This window comes from Oncorhynchus gorbuscha, unplaced genomic scaffold (assembly GCF_021184085.1).
Source record: "Oncorhynchus gorbuscha isolate QuinsamMale2020 ecotype Even-year unplaced genomic scaffold, OgorEven_v1.0 Un_scaffold_550, whole genome shotgun sequence".
NCBI classification, from domain to species: Eukaryota; Metazoa; Chordata; class Actinopteri; order Salmoniformes; family Salmonidae; genus Oncorhynchus; species Oncorhynchus gorbuscha.
The window spans coordinates 167,501-179,008 of NW_025745378.1; the positions used below are offsets into that span (position 1 = coordinate 167,501).

The 11,508-nt window shown below is 46.8% G+C and overlaps 1 protein-coding gene and 2 long non-coding RNA genes across 5 annotated transcripts in view; all 3 read left to right on the plus strand.

Annotated features, from left to right (window-relative positions):
* The window catches only part of LOC124018576 (coiled-coil and C2 domain-containing protein 1A-like), a 19,568-nt gene extending 17,362 nt beyond the window's left edge, over nucleotides 1–2,206 (plus strand). The window contains exons 17-19 of the mRNA XM_046333909.1: nucleotides 439–512; nucleotides 1,749–1,807; nucleotides 2,048–2,206. Of these exons, the coding sequence (XP_046189865.1) occupies nucleotides 439–512; nucleotides 1,749–1,807; nucleotides 2,048–2,203 (289 nt within the window). The 3' untranslated portion in view covers nucleotides 2,204–2,206. The remainder of the gene's footprint in view (nucleotides 1–438; nucleotides 513–1,748; nucleotides 1,808–2,047) is intronic.
* Nucleotides 2,207–3,059: 853 nt separating this feature from the next.
* On the plus strand, nucleotides 3,060–5,495 carry LOC124018583. 3 transcript variants are annotated; one of them, XR_006835641.1, is made up of 3 exons: nucleotides 3,060–3,074; nucleotides 5,104–5,241; nucleotides 5,397–5,495. It is a non-coding gene; the product is annotated as an uncharacterized LOC124018583 (long non-coding RNA). The 3 variants fall into 3 exon arrangements; XR_006835642.1 differs by lacking the exon at nucleotides 3,060–3,074 and adding an exon at nucleotides 3,261–3,281; XR_006835640.1 differs by lacking the exon at nucleotides 3,060–3,074 and adding an exon at nucleotides 3,302–3,353.
* Nucleotides 5,496–6,327: 832 nt separating this feature from the next.
* On the plus strand, nucleotides 6,328–10,878 carry LOC124018586. Its single transcript, XR_006835643.1, has 3 exons — nucleotides 6,328–6,393; nucleotides 6,471–6,518; nucleotides 9,223–10,878. It is a non-coding gene; the product is annotated as an uncharacterized LOC124018586 (long non-coding RNA).
* The last annotated feature ends 630 nt before the right edge of the window (nucleotides 10,879–11,508 follow it).

Below are 11,508 nucleotides of genomic sequence, written 5' to 3' on the forward strand. Positions count from 1 at the left end.
TACTGTTACTACCATATTAATACCACACTGAGGACCTTCAACACTGTCAAGTACTATACTGTTACTACCATATTAATACCACACTGAGGACCTTCAACACTGTCAAGTACTATACTGTTACTACCATATTAATACCACGCTGAGGACCTTCAACACTGTCAAGTACTATACTGTTACTACCATATTAATACCACACTGAGGACCTTCAACACTGTCAAGTACTATACTGTTACTACCATATTAATACCACACTGAGGAGAGGACCTTCAACACTGTCAAGTACTATACTGTTACTACCATATTAATACCACACTGAGGACCTTCAACACTGTCACGTCAGAATGATATTATACAATTAACATTCATATGAAAATACATCTCTGACACACACATATATACACAGCAGGAGGGAAGTGATCTGTCTTCTGTCTGTTGTAGAATGTATCCTGACCTGACAGCCAATGAGATGACGCTGTACATCGTGAAGGGCATCAATCTACCTGCTCCCTCAGGTGTGTTGTTTTGAACTTTATATGCCTCCTTCTGACCCCTCTCTCCTGACCCCTCTCTCCTGACCCCTCTCTAATGACCCCTCTCTGATGACCCCTCTCTGATGACCCCTCTCTGATGACCCCTCTCTGATGACCCCTCTCTCCTGATCTCTCTCTTCTGATGTCTCTCTTCTGATCTGTCTCTCTTCTGATGTCTCTCTTCTGATGTCTCTCTTCTGATGTCTCTCTCTTCTGATCTCTCTCTTCTGATGTCTCTCTCTTCTGATGTCTCTCTCTTCTGATCTCTCTCTCTCTCTTCTGATCTCTCTCTCTCTCTTCTGATCTCTCTCTTCTGATCTCTCTCTTCTGATGTCTCTCTTCTGATCTGTCTCTCTTCTGATGTCTCTCTTCTGATGTCTCTCTCTTCTGATCTCTCTCTTCTGATGTCTCTCTCTTCTGATCTCTCTCTCTCTCTTCTGATCTCTCTTCTGATCTCTCTCTTCTGATGTCTCTCTCTTCTGATGTCTCTCTCTTCTGGTCTCTCTCTCTCTTCTGATGTCTCTCTCTTCTGGTCTCTCTCTCTCTTCTGGTCTCTCTCTCTCTTCTGGTCTCTCTCTCTCTTCTGATCTCTCTCTTCTGATCTCTCTCTTCTGATCTCTCTCTTCTGATCTCTCTCTTCTGATCTGTCTCTCTTCTGATGTCTCTTCTGATCTCTCTCTTCTGATCTCTCTCTCTTCTGATGTCTCTCTCTTCTGATGTCTCTCTTCTGATGTCTCTCTCTTCTGATCTCTCTCTTCTGATGTCTCTCTCTCTCTCTCTTCTGATCTCTCTCTTCTGATGTCTCTCTCTTCTGATGTCTCTCTTCTGATGTCTCTCTTCTGATGTCTCTCTTCTGATGTCTCTCTTCTGATGTCTCTCTTCTGATGTCTCTCTCTCTCTTCTGATGTCTCTCTTCTGATGTCTCTCTTCTGATGTCTCTCTTCTGATGTCTCTCTTCTGATCTCTCTCTCTCTTCTGATGTCTCTCTCTCTCTTCTGATCTGTCTCTCTCTCTTCTGATCTCTCTCTCTCTTCTGATCTCTCTCTTCTGATCTCTCTTCTGATCTCTCTCTTCTGATCTCTCTCTTCTGATCTCTCTCTCTCTTCTGATCTCTCTCTCTCTCTCTCTCTTCTGATGTCTCTCTTCTGATGTCTCTCTCTTCTGATCTCTCTCTCTCTTTTCTGATGTCTCTCTCTCTCTTCTGATCCCTCTCCTCAGGAGTCTCTGCCAGTGATCTGGACACCAGTGTGCGCTTTGAGTTTCCTTTTCCTAGTATGGTAAGACTCACACTCACTACACACACACACACTCACACATACACGCAACACACAACCATTTTGCATGCACACATTTCCACTTAGATCCACTAAAATATACTCTCTCTGTCTTTGGTTTGTGTGTGTGCATGTGTGTGTGTGTGTGTGTGTGTGTGTGTGTGTGTGTGTGTGTGTGTGTGTGTGTGTGTGTGTGTGTGTGTGTGTGTGTGTGCGTGTGCGTGTGCGTGTGTGTGTGTGCAGGAGGAGGCCCAGAGGGATAAGACCAGTACAGTGAAGAACAGCAACAGTCCAGAGTTTAAAGAGAAGTTTAACCTGAACATCAACCGTCAACACAGAGGCTTCAAGAGGGTCGTCCAGGCCAAAGGCATCAAGTTTGACATCATCCACAAGGGGTGAGATCAGAGACACCTGGTTAACACCACACCTGGTTAACACACCACACCTGGTTAACACACCACACCTGGTTAATACACCACACCTGGTTAACACACCACACCTGGTTAACACACCACACCTGGTTAATACACACCAGACCTGGTAAAACACACCCACACCTGGTTAACACACCACACCTGGTTAATACACCAGACCTGACCTGGTTAATTAACACACCACACCTGGTTAATACACCAGACCTGGTTAAAACCAGACCACACCAGAGTTTCAGAAGAAAGTTCTTTGTTTCTGGCCATTTTGAACCTGTAATTGAACCCACAAATGCTGATGAACCTGTAATTGAACCCACCAGATACTCAACTAGTCTAAAGAAGGCCAGTTTTATTGCTTCTTTAATCAGAACCGTTTTCAGCTGTGTTAACATAATTGCAAAAGTGTTTTCTAATGATCAATTAGCCTTTTAAAATGATAAACTTGGATTAGCTAACACAACGTGCCATTGGAACACAGGAGTGATGGTTGCTGATAATGAGCCTCTGTAGATATTCCATTTAAAAAATCTGCTATTTCCAGCTACAATAGTCATTTAGTCTTAACTGACTAGGCATGTCAGTTAAGAACAAATTCTTATTTACAATGACGCCTACCGGGGAACAGTGAGTTAACTGCCTTGTTCAGGGGCAGAACGACACATTTTTACCTTGTCAGCTCAGGGATTCGATCTGCAACCTTTCGGTTACTAGTCCAACGCTCTAACCACTAGACTACCTGCCGTCAGGGAGGAGCACAGCTTCAGATCACCACAGAGAAATGGCTGGTCCTTGACCCTGAACCAATCACCACCCAATTGACAGATGAGAGAGAGCAACAGGTTTTAGAGAGAGAGATGGTCCTCCACCCTGAACCAATCACCACCCTGACAGAGAGAGAGAACAGGTAAGGAGAGAGAGAGATGGCTGGTCCTCCACCTGAACCAATCACCACCCCTGACAGAGAGAGAGAACAGGTAAGGAGAGAGAGAGATGGCTGGTCCTCCACCCTGAACCAATCACCACCCCCAACAGAGAGAGAGCAACAGGTAAGGAGAGAGAGAGACACTGGTCCTCCACCTGAACCAATCACCACCCCCAACAGAGAGAGAGAGCAACAGGTAAGGAGAGATGAGAGATGGCTGGTCCTCCACCCTGAACCAATCACCACCCCAGACTGTCTGAGAGAGAACAACAGGTAAGGAGGAGAGAGCTGAGGGGGAGAGAGAGACCGGGACCTTTTGGACTGTTCAGGACTAGCAGGGGTATAGTCTCTGTCAGAGTTAACATGTTATATTAATACCAGTCTCTGTCAGTTAACATGTTATATTAATACCAGTCTCTGTCAGAGTTAACATGTTATATTAATACCAGTCTCTGTCAGAGTTAACATGTTATATTAATACCAGTCTCTGTCAGAGTTAACATGTTATATTAATACCAGTCTCTGTCAGAGAGAGAACATGTTATATTAATACCAGTCTCTGTCAGAGAGAGAACAGGTTAACATGTTATATTAATACCAGTCTCTGTCAGAGTTAACATGTTGTTATATTAATACCAGTCTCTGTCAGAGTTAACATGTTGTTATATTAATCACCACAGACAGTCTCTGTCAGAGTTAACATGTTTTTATGTTTAACTACCAGTCTCTGTCAGAGTTAACATGTTATATTAATACCAGTCTCTGTCAGAGTTAACATGTTATATTAATACCAGTCTCTGTCAGAGTTAACATGTTATATTAATACCAGTCTCTGTCAGAGTTAACATGTTATATTAATACCAGTCTCTGTCAGAGTTAACATGTTATATTAATACCAGTCTCTGTCAGAGTTAACATGTTATATTAATACCAGTCTCTGTCAGAGTTAACATGTTATATTAATACCAGTCTCTGTCAGTTAACATGTTGTTATATTAATACCAGTCTCTGTCAGAGTTAACATGTTGTTATATTAATACCAGTCTCTGTCAGAGTTAACATGTTATATTAATACCAGTCTCTGTCAGAGTTAACATGTTATATTAATACCAGTCTCTGTCAGAGTTAACATGTTATATTAATACCAGTCTCTGTCAGAGTTAACATGTTATATTAATACCAGTCTCTGTCAGAGTTAACATGTTATATTAATACCAGTCTCTGTCAGAGTTAACATGTTATATTAATACCAGTCTCTGTCAGTTAACATGTTATATTAATACCAGTCTCTGTCAGAGTTAACATGTTATATTAATACCAGTCTCTGTCAGAGTTAACATGTTATATTAATACCAGTCTCTGTCAGTTAACATGTTATATTAATACCAGTCTCTGTCAGAGTTAACATGTTATATTAATACCAGTCTCTGTCAGAGTTAACATGTTATATTAATACCAGTCTCTGTCAGAGTTAACATGTTATATTAATACCAGTCTCTGTCAGTTAACATGTTATATTAATACCAGTCTCTGTCAGAGTTAACATGTTGTTATATTAATACCAGTCTCTGTCAGAGTTAACATGTTATATTAATACCAGTCTCTGTCAGTTAACATGTTATATTAATACCAGTCTCTGTCAGTTAACATGTTATATTAATACCAGTCTCTGTCAGAGTTAACATGTTGTTATATTAATACCAGTCTCTGTCAGAGTTAACATGTTATATTAATACCAGTCTCTGTCAGAGTTAACATGTTATATTAATACCAGTCTCTGTCAGAGTTAACATGTTGTTATATTAATACCAGTCTCTGTCAGAGTTAACATGTTATATTAATACCAGTCTCTGTCAGAGTTAACATGTTATATTAATACCAGTCTCTGTCAGTTAACATGTTATATTAATACCAGTCTAACTGAAGTCCCCCCCCCCCCCCCCCAGGGCCCCTCTCCTCGCTCCAAACCAAAGAGTGACAATGGGAGGAACAAGCAGTCTAACCAGTCCAGCCACTCTCCTCCCCAGTATAAACTCCACAGTTTCAGTCTACTGCACTACGATAAGGAGAGACTGGAGAGACAGGTGTGTTTTCATTCTCTCTTCTTTTCTGTCTATCTTTTATTTTCCTCTCCTCGTCTCCGTGGGAACGTTTACTCTAGATCTGTTCAGAATTGGAGGTAGCCAATCTATGCTGTGATTGGTCTAAGATGATGTCAATCACCCTGTGTGTCCGTCAGATTGGTGATTACAGGAAGAGTAGGCGGGATCCTCCATCTGACCTGGTACAGCAACACAAGGAGGTCACACACAGGCTGCAGTGGCAGAAAGCCCAGCTCTGTCAGAGAGCCTCCCTACTCTACTGTCAGGTAAACACACACACACAGACACACACAGGCTGCAGTGGCAGAAAGCTCAGCTAGAGAGAGGCTCCCCTACTCTACTGTCAGGTAACACACATACCACAGGCTCCCTACCTCTACTGTCAGTAACACACAGACACACAGACACAGACACACACACACACACAGGCTGCAGTGGCAGAAAGCTCAGCTAGAGAGAGGCTCCCTACTCTACTGTCAGGTAACACACAGACACACACACACACACACAGACACACACACAGACACACACAGGCTGCAGTGGCATTAATAAGCCCAGCTAGAGAGAGGCTCAACATACTCCTCTATATATTTATCTCTGTCAGAGTTAACCTCCCTCCCTCAATCCATCCATGTCTCTCTCTCTCCCTCTATCCATCTCATCTCTCCCTCTATCCATCTCTCTAACTCCCTCTATCCATGTTCTCTCTCCCTCTATCCATCTCTCTCTCTCCCTCTATCCATCTCTCTCTCCAGTCCTCAATCCATCTCTCTCCCTCCATACATCCATCCCACTCTCTCACTCCATCCATCCCTCTCTCTCCCTTAATCCATCTCTCTAACATGCATCTCCCTCACTCCATCCATCTCTTTCTCATCACCCTCCTCTCTCTCTCTCTCTCTCTCTCTCTGTCTAACTGTTCTCTCTCTCTCTCTTAACATCTCTCTCTACCAGTCTCTCTCTCTCTCTCTCTCTCCCTCTCTCTCCCCCCTCTCTCTCTCCCCTCTCTCTCCCCTCTCTCTATCTCTCTCTCCGTCTCTCTGTAGAGTATGAGAATAGGTGGTTTTCATTTTGCAGCGTTTTGCCCAGGGACTTGCTGAGTCAGTGAAGAGGTTTTCCAGCCAAGGCAACAGGGTGAGCAAAGGGTCGGGGTTGTGTGTTTGTGTTACGGCGTGTTTGTCTGTGTGTAACGTGTCCCTCTGCCTATTCAGGATGCTGCTAAGGACGCTCTAGGACGGCTGAAGATGGTGGAGACTGAGGTAAACACTGTTATATACAGACAGTGTTAGGTACACCATCTGGTACACCGACATGGTCAGCTCCTACAGACAGTGTTAGGTACACCACCTGGTACACCGACATGGTCAGCTCCTACAGACAGTGTTAGGTACACCACCTGGTACACCGACATGGTCAGCTCCTACAGACAGTGAGCCACTGTCTTGCTATATAAAATAGGCAGACAGACATCACAGGCAGTCAGTTACTGTTCCATTGAACGTTACAATGGACAAAACTAGTGACCTAAGAGACTCTGAGCGTGGTTTGATCATTGGTGCCAGGTACACCATCTCTCTCATACAGAAACGTCCCTCCTGGGCTTTTCACACACTACAGTCTAGGGTTTACAGAGAATGATGTGTCTCCCTCTCTCTCTCTCTCTCTCTCTCTCTCTCTCTCTCTCTCTCTCTCTCTCTGAAGAATGAACACAAAACATCCAGTTAACCGCTGTCCTGTGGGAGGAAAACGGAAGACTCGCGCAAACTACCAGGCGGCCCACAAACAGGCAAATAACAGCGCAGTACAACCGTGGTGCAGAACGGCATCTCGGAAAACACAACTCGCCCTCCTTGTCACTGATGGGCTTTTACAGCAGTGTTAGGTACCACAGCGGGTTCCACTCCTATCAGCTATACAGACCTGGAAGAAGCGTCCCCAGTGGGCAGGCCGTCACCAACACTGAGGAGTGGAAAGCATTGCCTGGTCCAAGGAATACAGGTTCCTGTTGCGTCACGCTGATGTCAGGGTTTGGAGTAAACCGCTACAGACTGGGGGTGTAATGGTGGGGATCCATAACCCCATCCTGCCTGGTGTCAACGGTACAGACTGGGGGTGTAATGGTGGGGGATCCATGGCCCCGTCCTGCCTGGTGTCAACGGTACAGACTGGGGGTGTAATGGTAGGGGGGGATCCATGGCCCCGTCCTGCCTGGTGTCAACGGTACAGACTGGGGGTGTAATGGTGGGGGATCCATGGCCCCGTCCTGCCTGGTGTCAACGCTCCCCAGACTGGGGGGTCACCAACATGGGGGGGATCCATGGCCCCGTCCTGCCTGGTGTCAACGAATACAGACTGGGGGTGTAATGGTGGGGGGATCCATGGCTCCATCCTGCCTGGTGTCAACGGTACAGACTGGGGGTGTAATGGTGGGGGGATCCATGGCCCCGTCCTGCCTGGTGTCAACGCTACAGACTGGGGGTGTAATGGTGGGGGATCCATGGCTCCGTCCTGCCTGGTGTCAACGGTACAGACTGTGGGTGTAATGGTGGGGGATCCATGGCCCCGTCCTGCCTGGTGTCAACGGTACAGACTGGGGGGGTGTAATGGTGGGGGATCCATGGCCCCGTCCTGCCTGGTGTCAACGCTACAGACTGGGGGTGTAATGGTGGGGGGATCCATGGCCCGTTCTGCCTGGTGTCAACGGTACAGACTGGGGGTGTAATGGTGGGGGATCCATGGCCCCGTCCTGCCTGGTGTCAACGGTACAGACTGGGGGTGTAATGGTGGGGGATCCATGGCCCCGTCCTGCCTGGTGTCAACGGTACAGACTGGGGGTGTAATGGTGGGGGGATCCATGGCCCCGTCCTGCCTGGTGTCAACGCTACAGACTGGGGGTGTAATGGTGGGGGGAACGTCTTCCTGTCACACGTTAGCAACGATTCCACACCCCAAAGAATTTAGGCTGTTCTGGCGGCAAAGGGGGCTCTGACCTGGTACTAGATGGTTATACCTAATAATCTGTACATATTAGTGTATATATGACTGTATGTCTGAGTTTACACAGGCAGCCCAATTCTGATCTTTTGACTTTTTATTGGCAAAAGATCTGATGTGACTGGTCAAAATAAAAATATAAAAAAGACCAATTAGTGTCAAAAGATCAGAACCGACTGCCTGTTTAAACAGCCTGTATTCATCGGACCACATCGTGTATACGAGCACCATGTGATGTGTAATATCATTTAGTTTGAATTGTATCTGACACCTACCCCTTGCCCTCCTCTCTCCCTCACCTCCACTGCTATCCTCCTCTCCTTTCCTCTCTCACCTCCTCTCCTTTCCTTCCTCACCTCACCTCTCCTTTCCTCCCTCACCTTCACTACCTTCACTCCATTCCTCCCTCACCTTCACTCCATTCCTCCCTCACCTCACCTCCTTTCTCTCTTACCTCTCCTTTCCTCCCTCACCTCCTCTTTTTCCTCCCTCCCTCCTCTCCTTTCCTCCCTCACCTCCACTCCTTTCCTCCCTCACCTTCTCTCCATTCCTCCTCTCCTCACCTCTCCTTTCCTCTCTTACCTCTCCTATCCTCCCTCACCTCCCCTCCTTCCCTCCCTGCCTCACCTCTCCCTCTCTCTTTCTCTCACTCTCATCTCCCACTCCTTCTCTCCCCATCTTATCCCTCTCTCTCTCTCTCTCTCCCTCTCTCCCTCCCTCCCCTCTCTCCCCCCTCTCTCTCTCCCCCTCTCTCTCCCTCTCTCTCTCTCTCTCTCTCTCTCTCTCTCTCTCTCTCTCTCTCCCCTCTCTCTCTCTCTCTCTCTCTCCCTCCCTCTCTCTCTCTCTCCCCCCCTCTCTCTCTCTCCCTCCCCTCTCTCTCTCTCCCCTTCTCCTCTCTCTCTCTCTCCCCCTCCCTCTCTCTCTCCCCCCCTCCCTCTCTCTCTCTCTATCTCTCTCTCCATTCATCAGTTGGAATCTCTCAAGAGGAAACGCCTGGTCTGAGAAGAGGACAGAGGGACTGGAGAGTTGTCTGGAGTACTGTTATGTTACTCACACAGACACAGCCAATCACCTTCAACATCTCCCTGCCGCTCCTCTCTGCTCCTCTCTGCCTCCTCCACTAATGCTCTTCCTTTTACTCTGTTCTTTACTTTGTATTGTCATTCATTCAATCAGTTAGGAAGAAGAACCCGTTTGAGTAAAACAGGGCTGCCTCCCAAATGGCACCCTATTCCCTATATAGTGCACTACTTTAGACCAGGGCCCATAGGGACTAATATAGGGAATAGGGCACCATTGAGATACACGGCAGAATGGGATCCTGTGGGATTGATAGTGACATGAAGACAGAATGCAGGGCAGGACAGAGAAAGGCTTATTTGCACTTGAAAACAAAAACACTACCGATTATTACCAAAACCTTGCCGCCTTCACTATAGTCTTTAAAGTCCTTCAATGGCTCTCTCTCTTTCTCTCTGTTCAGAGAGTGGTGTGTGTAACTCCTGGTCTCCGCATTGTGTGTGTGTGTGTGTGTGCATGCGTGCGATGTTAATGAGTTTAATCTAATCTGTCTGCTCCACTATTCCCAGATTACTGTAATATGACCCGTTTGGTGCTGTGTGATATGGGAACTACACGGAAACGGGAACTATATCCCATAATGAGGGATTAGCTAACACTGGTGTCGCCATGGAGATGTCTCATTCAGGGAAGTGAGGAGAGGAGGTACCCCAGGGGTTAAATTGAAGAGGACAGGATTAGAATTAGTGTAGAACAGACCAGTAGCTGTAAAACCCACAGGGTTATCTTTGAATTGGGATAGAGGTTCTCTATTCATTGTAATGCTATGGTGCGGAGTCTGGGACCCCTCTTATAGGACCATATTTAGCCTATTGTGATGTCATCAATTAGGCTTGCGTCCTGTCACTATGACATCATCAGAATGTTCAAAGGACTGTGTCATCACCACATTGTGATGTCATCAATTAGAGGGTGTGACGCCAGATCTTACATCGCCTGGATAGGTATTTTACAGATCAGCTAAACACATCACATGTTAAAGCAATCTGGTGCACCGTTGATGACGTGGCGTTCAACCAGTGGTTGATGCATGTGACATCTGAGCAGAGAGACGCAACCAGAATGTTTAACAAAGGATCCCTTCATCTGGTTGTGATGTCATCAGTTGGAATGTTCTACAAAGGGCTACATCCAATTATGATGTCAGAATCCCAGAATAAAGCACAATGAGTAAACTGTCACTATACCCTGAATCAGAACCTGAAGCAGATACAGTATGTGACTTAACCCGTGTCCAAGCTGGCCTGATGTCGGCCCCAAATCCTACAGGGATCCTCTAAGAATGAGAAGAAGAGGCTTCAGTGCACTTCCTGTTCCTCGTTCCGAATGTCATGGGCAGGAAATGTGCGCTTTACTTCTTACTGACTTCCAGACAGGCAGAGAGGGGGACAGACGGGCAGAGAGAGGGACAGAGGGGACACAGGCAGAGCTTGTCAGAGGGGACCCAGACACCCTGAGGTCTCCTCCTCTACCCCTCTATAGACCCAGACACCCTGAGGTCTCCTCCTCTACCCCTCTATAGACCCAGACACCCTGAGGTCTCCTCCTCTACCCCTCTATAGACCCAGACACCCTGAGGTCTCCTCCTCTACCCCTCTATAGACCCAGACACCCTGAGGTCTCCTCCTCTACCCCTCTATAGACCCAGACACCCTGAGGTCTCCTCCTCTACCCCTCTATAGACCCAGACACCCTGAGGTCTCCTCCTCTACCCCTCTATAGACCCAGACACCCTGAGGTCTCCTCCTCTACCCCTCTATATACCCAGACACCCTGAGGTCTCCTCCTCTACCCCTCTATAGACCCAGACACCCTGAGGTCTCCTCCTCTACGCCTCTATATACCCAGACACCCTGAGGTCTCCTCCTGTACCCCCTATCGGTCTCTCTCCTCTCTCTCTCTCTACACTACAACAGTAATTTAGTAGCCTACTGTAGTGTGATCTGTCTCTGTATCCACAGCATCTGAGTTGGAATGCTGATCCAGGATCAGGTTCCAACCTGTCCATATAATCTGATTCCTTATGAGCTAAAAGGCAAAATTGATCCTACATTATGACATCACTCCATACTAGATCTACTCTGAGAAGCTTTGAGGATACAGGCAGAGTCCCCCAGTCCTGGTGGCTAAACTGATCCCAGATCAGCACTGCTACTCTGGGATGCTTTGAGGATA